The 19,122-nt window shown below is 42.7% G+C and overlaps 1 protein-coding gene across 1 annotated transcript; it reads left to right on the forward strand.

Annotated features, from left to right (window-relative positions):
- Window positions 1–12,523: 12,523 nt before the first annotated feature.
- On the forward strand, window positions 12,524–18,793 carry LOC110729707 (lysophospholipid acyltransferase 1-like). The gene is made up of 8 exons (XM_021909482.1): window positions 12,524–13,245; window positions 14,410–14,465; window positions 15,712–15,932; window positions 16,078–16,480; window positions 16,647–16,732; window positions 17,075–17,138; window positions 17,237–17,349; window positions 18,352–18,793. Exons 1-8 carry the CDS (start codon window positions 12,944–12,946, stop codon window positions 18,493–18,495), a joined length of 1,389 nt encoding a protein of 462 aa, XP_021765174.1. The 5' UTR covers window positions 12,524–12,943; the 3' UTR covers window positions 18,496–18,793.
- Window positions 18,794–19,122: the final 329 nt, after the last annotated feature.

A 19,122-nucleotide genomic window follows, 5' to 3' on the forward strand; every position in this document is an offset into this window, starting at 1 on the left:
CAAGGATAACCAGTTTATCCTAAAAGAATCAACAGGCCGACAGCTCCGATACAGATGATGCAGTCGTCTACACCATTGCAGGCGGCTTCTCAGGAGGCGGCCCCACTATTAGGGGCAACAAAGACAATATCAGGCGGTTAGATGTAAATTCCGTTCACCAAGAACGGCCGTCCAAATATTCATTTCCTGAGATTGTCATCACTTAAGAAGATCTAGGAGGGGTAAGAGGGCCGCATGACGACCCTATCGTTATTGAATGTAAAGTGGCCAACCAGAGAGTTGGCCGAATCCTCATAGATACCGGAAGCTCCTCAGATCTCATCAGTAGCAAATGTCTGTCGAAACTAAAATATCAGACTGATTGCATACATCCGGCCTCTCACCCTTTAGTAGGGTTTGGAGGAGGAGTCGTCCACCCACTGGGATGAGTGGATTTACCCATCCGCCTGGGCGAAAAAGGGGAAGGACGACACATGGTAGTCCGGTTCCTGGTAGTAGAAGAACTCTCGGCCTACAACATGATTCTGGGACGACCAACCCTGAATAATTCCAAGGCTGTTATAATCCCATCTCTTATGTTGCTCAAGTTTGAGAGGGATAATGGAACAGTCGGGTCCCTAAGGGGAGATCAGAAGATGGCCCGAGAGTGCTATCTCTCGGATGTCAAGCCCACTGTTATGGCCACTGGGTCAAGTGGTGGGAAAACAGACCTTGACAAAGTCAAGGAGAGTGCGCATGTTCAAGAAGCAGGCGGCAAGAAGAGAAAGGCATCCCAGACAGGTGCCGCAAGAAAAGACAAAAAATAGCAATCATTGGCAGAGGAGCGGTCGGATGAATTCCGCCCTCAGCCGGCTGGTGAGCATACGGACTTGATCTTAGACGACTCACGTCCTGAGCGAACAGTCAAAGTTGGGACGACTGCTCTGAGAGACCTTGGTGACGACTTTCACAGACTATTGAAAGAATACAAGGACATCTTTGCATTCGAAGTCCATGAAATGCCAGGCATTAGTCCTGATCTGGCGGTTCATAAACTGGCCGTGGATCCAAAAAAGAAGCCGGTACGGCAGAAGAAACAGAACCATGGCGAAGAAAGAAGTCAGGCGGCGGCCGCCGAAGTTAAAAAATTACTTGATGCAGGGTTCATTCGGCAATGTTACTTCCCAGACTGGGTTGCAAATGTGGTGCTTGTTAAAAAGCCGAATGGCACCTGGCGAATGTGTGTAGACTACACAGACTTAAACAAGGCGTGCCCCAAAGACAGTTACCCTCTGCCTAAAATTGATAACCTGGTCGACTCAACAGCCGGCCATGCTTTGATGAGCTTTATGGACGCCTACTCTGGTTTCCATCAAATTCCTTTGTGGAAGAAAGATCAGGAGAAGACGGCCTTCGTCACTGATCAGGGGTTATACTGTTACACGGTCATGCTGTTTGGTCTTAAGAATGCCCCGGCTACCTTCCAGCGAATGATAAACACTGTGTTCTTTGATCAGATTGGGAGAAACGTCGAGGCATACATTGATGATATGATTGTCAAGACTAAACTTCAGAAAGATCATCTGTCGGACCTCCGAGAAACTTTCGCCACACTCAGGCGGCACCATGTCATGCTCAATCCCAAGAAATGTGTATTTGGGGTTGAGTCTAGGAAATTTCTCGGATTCCTTATCAATCAGAGAGGAATAGAGGCGAACCCTGAGAAGGTGCAGGCGGTCATTGACATGCAGTCGCCTCGTACCATCCGAGAGGTTCAGAAGTTAACAGGTTGTCTGGCGGCCTTGGGAAGATTTCTAAGCCGATCAGGCGACAAATGCCTATACTTTTTCCAGGCAATTAAGAAAAAGGCAAGGTTTGAATGGGGGCCGGATGCTGAGGCCGCCTTCCAGAAATTGAAAGTTCACTTGCATTCCTTGCCGAGGCTGGTCAGCCCTTTGCCCAAAGAAGTACTCTACATGTACCTGGCCGTCTCTGATCATGCGTTAAGCGCTGTTCTCCTTGCTGAAAGAGACGGTTGTCAGCTCCCGGTCTACTTTGTCAGTCATGTACTGAAAAATGCCGAGTTGAGGTATCCCCTAGTGGAGAAATTTGGTCTTGCACTCTTCATGGCTGTTAAAAAATTGAAGCCCTACTTTTTGGCACATGCAGTCGTCGTGTATACAGACCAACCTATCAAGCGGCCACTGACCATCATGGAGTCGTCAGGCCGAATGATCAAATGGGCCATAGAAATACAGAGCCTCGAAGTTACTTTCGAGCCTAGAAAAGCAGTGAAGGGGCAAGCCTTTGCTGACTTTATTGTTGAGATGACTCGTCCTCCTGACTCTCAAGTTCCAGACCAAGTCTGGAAGGTATATGTGGATGGAAGCTCTACTTCAAATGGTTGTGGAGCAGGCGTCATATGTCAGTCGCCAGAGGGCGACAGGTACGAGTATGCTCTACGCTTCAGTTTTCAGGCCTCAAACAATGAGGCAGAATATGAAGCTTTACTAGCCGGAATCCGCATGTGCAAGGCGGCAGGGGCAAGAAAAATAGACGCTTGTTCCGATTCACAATTGATAGTGAGTCAGTACAATGGCAAATACGAAGCAACCCATCCGGCCATGATCAAGTATTTACAGGCGGTCCGACAAGCAGTCGGCTCCCTTGAGGATTTCCATCTGATCCAAGTGCCGAGATCAGAAAACAACCAGGCGGATGCACTGTCAAAATTAGCATCATCCGCCTCCTCTGATACTCCTCGAACTGTTTTTGGGAAGTAATGGAGAAGAGAAGCATCGAGGAAGACCCTATTGGAATCCTAGACAGAAGCTCAACCTAGATGGATTCAATCAGGGCATATCTGACAAACGGTACACTGCCGGATGATCATCAACAGGCGGCAGCACTGAAAAAACGAGCCACCAGTTTTGAAATAATAAAGGGAGAACTTCACAAAAAGGGGTACCTTCAACCCTTCTTAAAGTGTGTTACTCCAGAAAAGGGACGAGAGATACTAGACGATCTTCACTCTGGTTACTGTGCTTCTCATATAGGCGGTAGGACGCTTGCTCAACGGGCAAGGCGGCAGGGCTACTTTTGGCCTACTTTAGAAGCAGATGCAATGGAGATGGTGAAAAAATGTGACAAGTGCCAAAGGTTTGACAAGCTAATTCACCGTCCGGCTACTGACCTCACTACCATTCATAGCCCACTACCGTTTGCTAAGTGGGGCATGGACATTCTGGGTCCATATACGCCTGCTACAGGCGGTAGGAGGTACATACTTGTTGCCGTCGACTACTTCACTAAATGGGTAGAGGCGGAGGCTGTAAAGGGAATCAAGACGAAGGATGTAATTTCATTCATTTGGAAAAATGTCATCACTCGGTTCGGGGTTCCCATGTCTATGGTTTTTGATAATGGTCCCCAATTTGAGACGCCTGTTCTCAAAAGCTGGTTGGGTGACCAAGGAATTGCACACTACTTTGCATCTGTCGGCCGTCCACAAGCAAACGGCCAGGTAGAAGCCTTTAATAAAATCATCTCAGACGGTCTCAAGAAAAAGATTGAACGAGCAGGCGGCCTATGGGCGGATGAATTACCACATGTTCTCTGGGCCATTAGGACGACTGAAAAAGGGGCGACTGGAGAAACTCCATTCCTCCTAACTTATGGTGCGGAAGCTGTTCTTCCAATAGAACACTACGAGCCGACTCTTCGAGTAATGCTATATGACGAAGAGGCAAACTGGGAAGCCATGCGCCTGGCATTAGACTCACTTCCTGAAAGGAGGGGCAATGCTGTCTTGCGCCATGAAATCTACCGCCTGAGAATGACTAGATCATACAACAAAAAAGTACACAGGCGTCCTCTCAAAGTAGGGGACTTTGTAGTTAGAAAAATGGAAGCAGTTGGTAGGGCTAATGAGTCTGGCAAACTAACTCCCAACTGGGAAGGACCCTACCGAATCTGTGAAGAAGTCAGGGACGGTACCTACCGTCTGGAAACACCAGACGGACAACCGTTGCCTCGAACTTGGAATGTAGATAATCTTAAGAAATATTTCTTTTGAATGATGTAAATAGTCAAGAGCTACTTAATAAAAGTTTGCATACTTACTATTCAATTTTGTACTAAGAGGGGCACGCCTACTAACAAATAGTCGGCTACTCTCCATGTTTAATTCTTATTCTTACTTAAGAGGGGTTTGCCGTCTGTACCTTTACAGTCGGCTACTCTCCATTGAGTATTTTACTCTATCTTCAGAGGGGCATGCCGTCTGTACCTTTACAGTCGGCTACTCTCCATTGAGTATTTTACTCTACCTTCAGAGGGGCATGTCGTCTGTACCTTTACATTCGGCTACTCTCCATTGAGTTTTTCACTCTATTTTCAGAGGGGCATGCCGTCTGTACCTTTACAGACGGCTACTCTCCATTTTCTCACCATATGGGCACGCTGTCTGGACATATAGTCGGCTACTCTCCATAGAAGAGGGTCGACTGGTACCAAACACCCTGCTACCCCCCTTATACTTAGCTAAAAAAGATTAGGGCCTGGCCGACCCTGTGCCTAACAGGCGGCTACCCTCCTCTTACTTAGCACCTACGTTCACCAAGAACTAACCAAGGCCACAGGCCGAATGATCAGACCAGGCGCCAAGCCAACTGATCAAATCTTCAAAACTAATACGACCGGTCCCAACATCAAAGCAGGCGTCCAGCGGCATCCCTCCGGATGAAATTCGTCGCAGAGAGCAGCTCCCTTTTGGGTGGAACATTGCTCTATAAACTAATTACACGGCACCTATACGACTGTCCCCAAGGGCAACCACGTAGCCGTTTTTGAGACAAGGATAACTCTATCACTAACCAAACCAGTGGTAGGAGTTGACATCTAAGTCAGATGACCGCCTGTATTACTTGGGATAAATGCAGGGGGTACCTCTTGAGTTAATAGCCAACAAACATTGGCGAATCAAGGGGTCTAGCCGGCCTCCGACGCCTGGTACCTCTACTTCTCAAGCAAGAGTGACGGCGACTGAGTAACACCAACGTTAACTCATAGTCACTCCCTCAAACTTGGTATGGAACTTAAAAGGTTTGAGTAGACCGCCTGTTTTTTGGCAAACAGCGGCACTCAAACCCCTATTCCTACTAGGTAACCTCTTGAGTTAATAGCCAACAAACATTGGCGAATCAAAAGGATCAGTCGGCCTCCGCCGCCTGGTACCTTTACTACTCAAGCAGGAGTGACGGCGATTGAGTAACTCCAAAGTTAACTCATAGTCACTCCCTCAAACTTAGTATGGAGCCTAAAAGGTATGAGTCGTCCGCCTGTTTTTCGCAAACAGGGGCTCTCAACCACTACTCCTGCTAGGTTTACAACTTATGAGTTAAAAGCCAACAAACATTGGCGAATAAAGGGGAACAATCGGTACCCACCGCTTGATACCTCTACTACTCAGTTCCTTGGCAACTAAGTAACAATCATGTTCACTTGGTCAGACCACTTTCCTACTTGGTTAAATTTACAAATGACAGGAGCGCCTACCTAAAAAGGATCCAGTCTTTAAAATAGTTCGAATACCGATTGGATAAATGGCCGACTGATCGTCTATCCTGGAAACAGACAACCAGTTGTCCAGGGGCATAGGCGGTGTGACTAACTATCCGTACCTGTCTGCAACTATCGGCCATGTAAAACAGTCGGTCTAGTGAACAATTGGATATTAGAATATTCAATACTTAGACAAATTTGAAGCAAAACAAAAATTCATTAAAAAGAAGCCTGTCATTAAAGACCGGCAAAATATTCAGAGCCCCGGCCCCCTGGCCGGGTAAATACAAAACAAACGGCACGCAGGCCGTGGAAAGAATACATAAAGCTTAAGAAGGGGGCAGATCTTCAATATTAGCAGCTGCCGCCTGGTCGGCACTCTTCTTGCTGGACTCGGCTTCAGCTGCATCCTTTTTTGATGCATTACCCCCAAGCGGCACAAGCGCCACTACCGGCTCCTCCTCCTCCAACGCCTCCTCCAACGCCTCTTCCTCAGCAGCCGCCAGGATCTCTTGATTATATGTATCAGAACACTGGCGATACGTTTTTTCCCATGAGGCAAAGTCGGCATTGGGGAAGAGGCGGCCCCAAGTCATGCGCTGGATTTGAGCGGAGTCTTCCATCATCTCCCGGACCAGCTCTTTCTTTTCTTGCTCGGCCTTTTCCGAGAGCTCCTGGGTCACCAGGCGTTCCTTTACGTTGGCCAAGGATTTCTCCAAGGCTTCGTATGAGTACATCTTTAGGCGAAGAGGTTTCAGCTCGGCCTTGAGATTGGTGATGGTCGCCTCCAGCTCGCCATTCCTCTTCTGGGCCGCCTCTAACTGAGCCCGAATAGCGGCGGTAGCCTGCGCCTGATAATAAAGAATATCAATGGTCAGAACTTCATTTTGGGCAATTTGAAACATTGCCTTATCACAGTTGGAGGCGTCCATGGCTTTTGCAGCCTTTACCTCTTTGTTCTTCCGGTCAAGCGGCTTACGAAGGCCGTTCACTCGGAGCAGGGCCTAAGTAAAAAGGAACAGGCGTCAGTTTCCAAACAAAAAAGAAAACAGGCGTCCAGAAATTCAAATACTCAAAAATATGCTAAGTATACCTCAGCAAGGACCCCTGCAATCCCGTCTAGGTCAAGGGTGCCGACACCCCTGACCGCCTCCCTTTCAGCTGGAGGAACGACCCTGATCATAGACTTGGCCACCTCTACCAAGTCAGGCTCTTGAGGGTCGGCTGCATCAAGCATAAACAAACGGATTAGACCTAGTAAAAAAGGGAGCAAGTCTAAAATTTACAAGGACAACTTCATACTTCTAGGCGGCCCAGTTGGAGTTTTAGAAGAAGTGGCCGGCTGTTTCTCAGCCGCCACATGTTTCTTGGCAGAACCAGGAGAGCTCGCAACAGTCGTCCTCCGGGCCTTGGGGTCCGGGTGTTGGGAAGAAGAAGCCCTTGGAGCACCCGTCTAAAAAAGAAGGAAAAAAAAAGTCAGTATATGCATAAACACAACTCCAAAAAAAAAAGGGTGAAAGGTTCGAAGCCCACCAAGGGTGCCCCCTTCTTGGGGGAGTCGGTTGAAGCTTGTTGCATGATGGAGGCCCGCAACATGGCCGCCGCAGTCTTGGAGGCGGTAATTTTGCTCATAGCGTCCGCTGCAAAAACAAATAGCAAAGTTAATAAGTCATAACAAGAAATGTATGGAACAACAGAGTATTCGACAGGCCGACTACCTCTTGAGCACCGACTGCTGAGGCCACAGGCGGCCAAAAAGTACTCGTCATAGAGCCATTTGAAGCTCGGGACGCAGTGCAGGGGTACTTACTCTCGTACCCCTGAAGTAGAGTCGACCCTTGACTCTACTTTAAAGAGTCCTTTATCCAGGATCTCTTTCTTAGCCTTGGGGGAAACATGCGGCATGCTGCGGCCGCCTGCAAGAAGGGGCGGATTCCTGTTCCACCTATTGAAGCGCTTGTTCAGCTCAGTGTCTGAACTCTCAATGATGAGGAAGGTGCTCCGCCAGTCCTTCCACTTGTTTGCTTTACCTCTCGTCATGAGGTAGCCCCTGTGGCTTGTCAATTGATACCAGCCGGTACCGCCTGCCTTAGGGGTCCGGCTGAGATAGTTCATATGGGCGAAAGCCTCGAAGCTCGGCTCCACCCCGTGCAGTTCGCACCCGGCCACATAGCCGAGTACATTGACCCAGGAGTTCGGGGCTAACTGTCATAACCCCAACTCATACCCATCCAAGATCCGCTGAACAGCCGGATGTAATGGGAAGCGCAGCCCAGCCTTGATGGCCGCCTCGTAGCAGCTAAAGCAGGCGCTATCATAACTGGTACCAGCCGGCCTGACGACTGTGTCTTCTGGATCCGACACAAACACTAAAAAGTCGGGGCCCATTTTGTGGTTTGCGATAAAGCTCTCCACTTTCTCTTGCATGACTGTGATCCGGCCCCGAGGTACCGTGCAGTAGTAGGGGGTATTTTGCTCTCGGTAAGAGGCGGATGGCTCCGCCCAATTGTCCCCCTTCTCAACTGCGTGAGAAAGCCTCGCCTCTTGCAGGCGGCTGTTTTTCTCTTCTGTGTCCAGAGAAGCATGGCCAGAAGAGCTAGACTCGGAATTGCTCTCTGACGAGTCCGAAGAGGACGACTCCTCCCCTCTCCCGGAGGGGCCCGCCTCCTCTCTTTGAAAAGGAGCAGAATTGTTAACTGTTAAATGGGAAGGGGTCACTGTGACTCCTCCCTCAGAATTGCCGGCTTTCAGGCCGCCTTGTTTCACTTCCACATCTGGCGCCTGGTCAGATGTTTCACTAATCGGCACCCTGTGGGAGGAGCCGTCTGAATTTGAGATCCTAGCAGTCTTTTTTGTTCTGGCCATCCTGCTCTACATAGACACAGATACAGTCGGACTTTGTATAAAGGGCAAAGATGGGTCCGGAAAAGGGCAGGCGACACTCCTAGTCCTAGATTCAGCCGTCCCCGGTGACCGGCTGATCACTAACCTAGGTCGTGTCGTGTGCTTCCGTGGTGCCATTTCACAAAATAAAAAGAAAATTAAGAGTAAGAGAACCGACAGTTACCTGAACGAGTGACGATTGATGAAGTGCTGAAAATCCTGTGCAGTCGGCTTGTCAGAACAGGCGGTAGGCAGAAAAGGTCCAAAATGTCAGAGCAAGTTCAGGGGTCCAAATGTTCTCTCACAAAGTTCTCAAGTGTGAAAATGACTCAAGACAACTCTCCCTTATATAGGCGAAGTGAGAAGGCGAAGGGTCACTTTCAGAATTCAAAATTTGGGCGGGAAAATCTCTCGGCCATTCGCCGACTGACACCTGTAGCAGGCCGTCGCCTGTTACAGTGCGGCACCTGTCACAGGTAACACGTGACCAGTCACGTGCCACCTGTGAGGGGCAAATGATTAGGGGATTTTGCTCCCACCAATCGGAATGCGCCACGTGGACCAGTCAGGTCCTGCCAAGTGTCCCCCAGTTGGAACTGTCAGGGCTTGCCACGTGGCACACGCTTATTCGTCCACCTTGGACCTGTTATGTCATGACACGTGGCATACTCCATGCCTAATGGAGAAACCGGCCACCCAGGCCCAACTTCCGAGGGAAGCCCAATCAGCCCTAGGTTAACCTAAACCTAGGATTGGCACGTTTCCCAAGGTTATAAATACCTCCCTTAATCCTCATTAAGGGGGGATTACAGAAAAAACACATTGATTACACACAGAGTTACAAGCTGATTACGCTAAAAACTCACATTAAACACTCTCACCTAGAGAGACCCAATCACTTTAATTTCCGCATTAATTACTCCTTAATCAAGTACTAACTTGACCGTTGGAGGCGGAGCTCCCACCACCAGGAGTCTCCGTTGTTTTGCAGGTACAGGCGTCCGATTCCAGTCTCGAAATTGTAACTCTCCCGCAGGATATCAGAAAACCCCGAAACAGTTACTATGTTAAAAATAAGGTTACTATGTGAAAATTAAGGGTCGCTATGTTTAATATAATGTCAGTTGCGTGTGTATAAACCTCGGGTTCACAATAACATTATTGTGGACCAGATCCACGCAAGTCTTTAATAGCGCTTTCACAAGCCAATTAGATAATGAGTTTTGTGATCAACTGTGGCCATAATTACCCTTCTATTCTTTGAAGGTTCCTTTTAAAAAAATGTTCTCTTTTTCTCATTTAATGAGAATAGTTAGGTTGTTCTTGCGTTGGAAACTAGCATATTCTAGAATAGTACACCATACACGACATTAAATCATTAATATTTATAACTAATAAATTATTAATCATATAACATCTTCCTTCCCAAGCTCTAGTAGTATAATTGAATGTGTTAATATAAGTTGTAGCATGAGTCGATTCACTAACCTCCATTATATCCAAATATAGAACACCTGTTGAAAAATTCAACTAGGGAGGACATTGTCATTTCTTAGCCCCTCAAACACAATAGTGTTTGGTTACGTGATAAATGCATTATTGAAGCATGAAACCTTCATTAACTCTCTCTTTAGCATGTTTCTTTGTGTGTGTAAAAAAACTAATTAACCTCCCTTGTGTTTGTATCGTTTCTTTGACTTTTGGGCCTTAATTCACACACTCTAGTACTCCGCAAAAACCATTTTCTTTTGAAAGCAAAAGTTTAAGGCCCAAAGTAGAATTAGCACAAGACAAGTAAAATTGCACTACAAGTAAAATTGCACTATAAGACCCATTCACAAAGACCACAAGCACATTGGGCTTAGCCCATGACAATCTTCCCTCCTGCCAAGGTCACTTCCACGATTACGTGTACAATTGTACCTCATCCTAACCATTTAATAATAAAGCTAACCCTATTTTTGAGATCTATCATCGCCTCATCAAGTCATGGTCATCTGAATTCTGATACAACAAACTAAAATTAAATGGATGAGAGTTCATATCAAGTAGTACCTTTGAATTTCATGACGGATAAGGCACCCTTCTGCCCATACTCTAGTAAGATTATTGAGTGATGTAATATGTGCCATAGCATGACTTTGCTACTCTTGAGTCCTGACCCCTAAAATAAAAATAATATTCATTTAAAATACAAATTAGGGAAAGAACTTATCTAGTGAAAAATATCTAAATAAGCGTTGTAATATAAGAAACAATGCTCAGACTTCAAAAACCGAAACCAAAGCTAGACTGTCCCCGAAAAACGTGGTAAAACGCTCAACTGTCAATTAATTGGAAATATCCGTCTCCTATTTTCAAGGTTATATTTCTAAAATAAGAAGATCGAAAAGATGATTTTGAGATAATGAAAGAGTACGGTGTGTCGTGATGCAAATCACTGACTTGAAAACGAAATTCCGGCGCAACCGGGGTGCACTTTTGTATTCGCCGGCACGTTCCCTAAGGTTAACACACCACTTCTACACAAAGACACTTTTGGGTGGAAGGTTGGAGCCAAGTAACTTATGCCCAATATAGAGTATGTGTTTAAGCAAGCTTGTGTTTGATATGTATTTCTTGTGTATGTGAAAATCAGAAAAAATATCCTCCAATATAGAGATGAATGATAGAAGAAGATGAAAGATCACGGAGGAATCTTCTGTGAACAAAGAAAAGAAATAAAAAATATTATGGTGATTAAAACACCATAATCAACCTCTTAAATGGGGGGTTACAAGAAATCAAACAAGAAAAGGAATCCAAGGGAACCGTTGGAGTCCAACAGACAAACACGCGCCCGATCGGGCGGAGCTCGCCCGATCGGGCGAACACTCCTTTTTTCTAGACGTCTTCTCGCGCCCGGTCGGGCGAGGCTCGCCCGATCGGGCGGCGGAACTCCAGAATTTTACTACTCTTCTCGCGCCCGATCGGGCGGGTCTCACTCAGTCGGGCGCCTGATCGGGCGCCCATATCTGACCCTTTGAATTTCCTTTCTTTTTTTCCAACAATATGAATCGTCCCATTTTGTCTCTTAAAGCATTTTTACTATTTGCGAATGAAGACACTCAATTTTGATACACTTATGTAATGTTTACACTATGAAAACCCTCACTGACTATTTATCTTGCGCGCTTCTTTGTGTGCATAAAGAATATAATCATTATCGTGGTCTGCCTTTGACTTTTGAGCCCTAATTTGCACATTTATCTTGCGCGCTTCTTTGTGTGCATAAAGAATATAATCATTATCATAGTTTAAAGTGCATATACGAGTAAGCATGACCTCAGGTATATGTGTATCCAAGAAAACCCTTTTGATTTTGAACCTAGTTGAGTAGTAATTAAGATGTCACATTTTGTTAGCTTAAGAGTGCAATTATGATTAACTACGATTAGTTATATGTTTAAATCTTTTGAACAACACTTAATATGTGGCTTTGACAGACTCTTATTAAACTATGTATGAACCTTAACAATCGTTTCTCCTTAGAGAGGTTTTTCAGACATTTGTTATAATGGCCAGACCCTTGATTTGTGCCCAGATCCTCTTGGGCTTAAAGTGGGTGGGTAATTTTGGTATTCTTACAAGAGCCAATAGATCTATCACATATTTAGTAACACATTGGACCCAAGAGAACTTGAACCTCACTTATAACAATATCCTATTCATCTCATCATGGAGAAAACATAATTTATTTTTATGGTCACTAAATCTTACCTTGAAAAACTTATTACAATACAAACTAAACTTTATTTTCCAGAATCCCAGCTTTACCTCAGTAACCCTAATTCACTATCAATAACTACCATCAACATAATGCCTCCATCTACACTAACTTCATTATACAAAGAATACGTATATCATTTCAAGCATTCTTCACACAACAACTTTACACCTCAACTCGGTACCCCATACACCCCCTTTACCCACATGCCCACACCCCCATAGTCACCAAGTCTCACAACTCACAATGCCTCTAGAGTCCAAGCCCTAGGTAGGACCATTCTAGCTAGATACAATTCACAATCAAAGATAGTTACCCCTTTTGGTCAATACAATCAAAGATTGTTACCCCTTTTGGTCATTATCATTAAAGGCACAACCTAAGCAACCCAAAACTTGAACATAACTCTTTCTCTTACAGCCAGAAGTCTACAATTGGTCTACTGTCACTGAAACTCTGAAACCAACTCAATTAACCCATAAATGATAAATCCAAATATACCCAATTGAAAAAACCCAATTTAATCCACCAAAAAAAAAAAAAAAAAAAACAGTTGCACATCAACTTCTTCCTCCAACAAATCTCTGATCAGTCTCACACAATTTACACATCTCCATAACTTCTTGGGGGTCCACTACTCAATTTACCCATCTTCTACTCTCCTTATTTTCATCCACCCTTTTATTTAATTAATAATTAACTCGTCTTCGTCTTCCCCAAAACTCAGCCAAACAACTCGGTGACTCGCCAACCATGGACCTCGACATGTCGTCCATGGCGGCTGCTCTGGGGTTATCAGTACCAGTGCTCAGATTCCTCCTATGCTATGTTGCCACAATACCCATTAGCTTTTTATGGCGTTTGGTACCAAGAACTCTTCCGAAACACATCTATGCTGCTTTTACTGGGGCCCTTCTTTGTTACCTTTCTTTTGGGGTTTCTTCCAATCTTCATTTTCTTGTTTCTATTTTGATTGGGTATCTTTCTATGCTTGTTTATCGACCTAAATGTGGTCTCATCGCTTTCTTCGCCGCATTTGGGTATTTGATTGGTTGGTAAGTTTCTCAGATTCATTATTCAGAATTGGGTTTTTTGGTATTTTTTTTGGTTTTTAATTGGTTTTAATTTATGGGAATATCGTCTATTTATGTTATACCAAGTATTTAATTTGCTTCATTTGTTTTTGTATTTTGTTATGATTTAATGTTAGTTTGTGATTTTATGTAGTATTGATTTGGCAGTGTTGACACTGTTGAGTGATAAAGATTGTAAATTTGTTTGATTTTGTCCCTCAGTTACTGGATGGAAAACTTGTTTTTGCCTGTTTTTTTGTTTTAATTTTTATTGCTGTCGTTAATCCAGGAGACCAGGATTGGTTTCAGTAGTTTGCTATTGCATTTGGTTTGTGGAGTTTGTTGTTGTGTAGGATGAAATAAGGATTTTGTGATGTTTTGCCTCGATGTTAACGCGGTTACTGTTGCACGGTACGGAGAACCGTACTACATTGCAGTTGCTATGATTGAAGTTTGAATCTTTTTTTAAGTATTTATCGATTTCGGGTCAAGAATTTGTATATTGGAGTAAAAAAGGGTGCTAATTGAGGAGAATTGGAGAAAGGAGGGAGGAGGGAGTTTAGTATATACATTATACCACCATGGAATATGTACTCAATAATGGTTTTGTGTGGACTGTGGAGCATGAAAGTGAGGTAATAAAGACTATATTGATTAGCAATTGAAAGTAGAATCGACATATTAGACTCTGTAGCTATAGCTTAGTTTGTTCACTAGATTTGATGAATATATTCTTAGAAAAATTTGTCCTGTCGTCGTCCCTAGATAAACTTTTTTGTGACTTTGGCACAAAGATTTAGAAAGCCCTTAGCATTTAAGCACACCAGATTTCCAAATTTGCCTAGTTCATAAATGGTGTACTTGAAACTAAAAATGAATCAATAAAGTGGCAGACTTTTTTATTTTTTAAATCCTTACAAATTCAGTACTTAGTAGTACATTCGGATTGATCTACCTTTTTCAATGTAAACCTATGAAAGAGAAGTGGAAGATTGTCAACTTTCAAGCACATTTGAACATGATGACTATGAAAATAATTTTCGCATGGAGGTAGTTCGTGCTGAGATGATGTTACAAAATGATGTACTGTGTTCCGTTGAATATGTTGAACGCTGTTTTGATTTTTAAATCCGTTTTCTCTTGTAGCCATGTTTATTACATGAGCGGAGATGCATGGAAGGAGGGTGGAATCGACACTACTGGTAACTTCTTGCTATATTGTTTCTGCTTCTTGCAGCTATAATTAATGTTTACCTTCACCATCTCACACTATTTGGTGCAATGTGATGTAATGGTTGGCCATATTGGAATAATTCTACAATACCTTAATGAACTTTGTTTCCTGAATGTTGTTAAGAGTCCCTAATTGATGAAATTTAGTCTCAGATCATCAGAGTTTTTATCTTTATTTCTATTTGGATTCTTCTATATATCAAACAACTTTTTATTAATATTTTAGCCAAACATTCTTTCAGTGGCAATTGTTGTATCATATAGCACGAACAGAGTGAAAATCGGTGATTTTAGGTGCAAAATTTCAAGTTGGTACTGTATTGCTGATGCGGAATGCTAATAAGTATTTCCCGTCAATTTCCTTTTTTATGTGGAGGAGATATAATATTGAAAGGTTTCATCTTTCTTGTTATTTTATCATATTTTAGCTGACACTAGTCACACTACTGTTGAATTGAGCTCAAATTGGTGATGAAGATGGATGCCAGCATTACTGTTTTTCTCTCTCTCTATAGATTTTGTCTTTTTGCCATACATGGAACCAACTGCATTACTGTGCTTATGCTGAGAACATTGTATGGGATAAACATCTATTTGTTACATCTGGACATTTATATTTGAGCCATATTAGTGCTCCAACATTGTATGGCCAACTAGCTGGAAATCTAATTTCCGTGAACTTGTCTGTTCTTTCTTTCTTTTGCTTTGTTTTAGTGTTAAATCTTACGTCTTGTAGGTTTGAAAAGTATATCACTCTAAAGTCTAAATAGCAAGAATATCTCTCTTTTAATTTTAATTTATTATTTCTTTGTTGTTTTAGTCTAAAATCATGCGGATTTTCATAAAATATCTCTAAATTAGCCAAATCAACATATTTGTAGGTGTAAAATCCTTTTCCACAATTTTAGGCCCCCCCATCCTCCTCCTTCCCCAATCTTTGCTTCAAGCAGCTTGAGGAATAGAGTAACAACATCTATAAGTCCTCCAAGCTCCACCAATTGAGTCAGGTGCGAGGTGCCTAAACTTATGACTTCTGGCAACCAAGCTATAAATATAAGTCTAATGCTTCTCATTTAGATGAAAATAACTGAAGATTACATTGAACTAAGAGTGTGACTGGAACTTTCAGATTGCCATTGCTTGCGTTAGTTTCTCTCAAATTTCTGTATCCTGTATGTTGCTTGTCCGTTTTTAAAACTATTGATTTCCTTGCAGGTGCTCTGATGGTCTTGACGCTCAAAGTCATCTCATGCGCAATAAATTATCAAGATGGACTATTGAAAGATGAAGACCTACGTGAAGCACAGAAAAAGAACCGGTTGCTGAAAAAGCCCTCCTTGATTGAATATGTTGGATATTGCCTCTGCTGCGGGAGTCACCTTGCTGGACCTGTATTTGAAATGAAGGATTATCTTGATTGGACAGAAGGAAAAGGGGTCGGTTTATGAAGCACTCTTGTTCGTCATCGTGCTCTTTTTTTTTTTTTTTTTTTTTTTTTTTTTTTTTTTTTTTTTTTTTTTTTTAAATTACAAGTGTCAGGGAACAAACTTGGAATCATGATTGTGCTCTTTGTCTTTGCAGCTTTGGAGTCCATCGGAGAAACAGCCATCACCTTGGGGTGGAGTAGGTCGGGCTCTTCTTCGAGCTGCTATATGCATGGCTCTCTATTTGAATTTGGTGCCATATTTCCCCTTGTCTACTTTTACGAACCCCTCGTATGGGGAATGGGGATTCTTTAAAAAGCTGGGTTATCAGTACTTGTGTGGATTTACAGCACGGTGGAAGTATTATTTCATCTGGTCTATCTCGGAAGCTGCTACAATAATTTCAGGTTTTGGATTTAGTGGATGGACAAATACATCCCCACCAAAGCCCAAGTGGGATCGTGCCCAAAATGTCGATATCATTGGAGTTGAGTTGGCAAAGAGTGCGGTTCAGATACCACTTGTCTGGAATATACAAGTCAGCACCTGGCTCCGCCACTGTATGTTTCTTGGCCTCTTATCATATTTATTCTACTGTTCATCATATATTGCTGTATTGTGCTATTAATAACCTTTGTATACCTTCTTACAAGATTTATTTTCTCATTCATTATTTCACTGTGGCACCAATTTTGTGTATCTGAAGCAACACTTTGCTTGTCACAGATGTCTATGAGAGACTGGTCCAGAAGAACAAGAAGGGTGGTTTCTTTCAGCTGCTCGCTACACAGACAGTCAGTGCTGTTTGGCATGTGAGTCTTCTTCTTTGAACTAATAAGTCCCCTGGCCTGTCATTTAGCTTTAGACGATACAGTGAAATAAGGGATAAGCGGATAACCATACATCTCTTAGATACGTATAATTTCTGTGCATGCAAGATCACTCCTTGTTTGTCATCCATCCATGTCTTCTATGGGATAATTTGAATCTTGATTCTTGAGTATTTGTTTGGTTTTTTTGCCATTATATAGTTACATAACTTCATGGAATTAAGTTTCTGCGTGTCCCAGTACTTGTGCACCTATATATTCAGCAATAAGTGTGATATGCTTCACTCACTGATTTCTTTTTTCCTGGCTGTTCTGAAAAAACAGGGACTATATCCTGGCTACATATTTTTCTTTGTTCAGTCGGCTTTGATGATTGCTGGGTCTAAAGGTATTACTTGATCCAATTCTGCTGATGGCTTTTTTTTTTTATTTTTTATTTTTTTAATCTTTAAACTTATGCTCATTTCTGTTTTATACGTTCAACAGTAATTTACAGATGGCAGCAAGGTGTATCTGCGGGTATTTTGAAGAAGCTATTGACATTTGTAAATTTTGCATATACAATGCTGGTTCTGAATTATTCAGCAGTTGGTTTTATGGTTAGTTTCCTTGCATCCATCGTTTCTCATTTTTTCAAATCTCCCAGGGCCTGTTTGGTTCTGATTAATTTATTGTGTACTTCATGGTATGGGCTTTGGCGTTAAACACTCGGATTTAGAATAAGTAACTGATAAGTAATATGAATAACCCTGAAACCCTTACCTCATGAATTATGTTTTGTTACTATTTAAACTCAAACCTTGCCAGCTTCCACTCATTACTTATTCTCTTCTCAGTCCTCCTAGGTTTGATGTCTCTGTTAGTTTGTTCTTCCCTTCTCTACCTTCGTTTCCTCTGTGCCTCTATTTCCCTCCCACCGTGTCTCTCTTTTCATATGCTCCCACTGATGCTGTTGCTCATATTCACTTACACCTTCTTACCCTTCTTTTCTTTCCACCTCAACCTACTATATCTCACTCAAGCCTTTGGTATGAGGATTTTGTCAAATAGATGACACCAAGCCTTTTCCACTCTAACCATCAAATAATTGGAATATTTAATGATTATCATGGTGTTTTTTTTTTTTTTTTTTTTTTTTTTTTTTTTTTTTTTTTTAAAGTTGTGTTGGTGGCAGTGCCATGCCGGCGTTTGTGACTTTAAGGTTGTTTTGGTTGGGCCTTTTAAGGTGGGTCTTTAGTGGGGCTGCTGTGTTAGTTATGGTGGGTGATGATGACCTGATGAATGTGGAATTTGGATGGTTTGTAGATTCCAGCCTTTCAGGGGTGAGGTTTTGGAGGAAACCTTCTCAGTCCCTGTTTCCCCAAGGCATCGGTATGTAGGCTTGGCCCCTCAGGTCTCAGATCTGGGGAGTTTTGATAAAACCAAGAAGTGTGGATTGTGGAATGTAAAAATCAAACGAAATTGACCAACTTTTGCAGTAGGATCCCTAGTGTGATTTTGGGAGAATTTGCTGTTTTTTTTTTTTTTGGGTGAAGATTTGCTGCTGTTTGTTGCCATGATACTTTCCGCATTCTAATAACTAAATGAGGTTGTCATTCCAGGTACTAAGCTTGCATGAAACCTTGACTGCGTACGGAAGTGTGTATTACATTGGCACCATTGTTCCTGTCGTCCTTCTAATACTGGGTTCTGTTGTCAAACCTCCAAGACCAGCAAGGTCAAAAGCTCAGAAGAAGGAATTGTGATGCGGATAAACCTTACACGGTCTCTTCTTGTGCATCCAAAACCCAGAGGAATGTTTCGTTTTGGATAACTCAAATTTAATCAGTTCTCATCACAGACCAACCTGAAGTATTGATCATGCTTTTAGCTGCTTTCATTCTGCTGTTGCAAAATCTTTATTTTTGAGGTTCTGTTTTGAAACTATGCACGTCATTGCTTGTATTTGGTTTTTTTAGCATTACTTAGAATTCGAAGTTTGCTTAAACAATAGAGCCAAAGTTTAGAAATGACAAATCTTGTGCTGCCTTTCAAATTTGATTATTTCCGGCGCTGCCTGCCCCTGGCTCTCTAACAACAGCCAGTATGTTATGGCTCGCTATTAAAGGGCTTTGACTACTGGAGCCATATCAACTGAACAAGGAAGGAACGGGATAAAAGTTATATATCCATTGTGGAAAATGAAATAGGAGGATAAGCAAAGATCTTCATTTTGTATAAACTAGGATAAATTTAACCAAAACACTTTAATACTTCGTATTAACTACAAAAATATTCATTACATTCGCATGTCTATCAAACAACTTAAAGGACTATTTTTTTTTTTGTAACGTTAATTGAATATCAATCTTTTGGTCTAGACATTAGACAAA

Source organism: Chenopodium quinoa, unplaced genomic scaffold (assembly GCF_001683475.1).
Source record: "Chenopodium quinoa cultivar QQ74 unplaced genomic scaffold, ASM168347v1, whole genome shotgun sequence".
NCBI classification, from domain to species: Eukaryota; Viridiplantae; Streptophyta; class Magnoliopsida; order Caryophyllales; family Amaranthaceae; genus Chenopodium; species Chenopodium quinoa.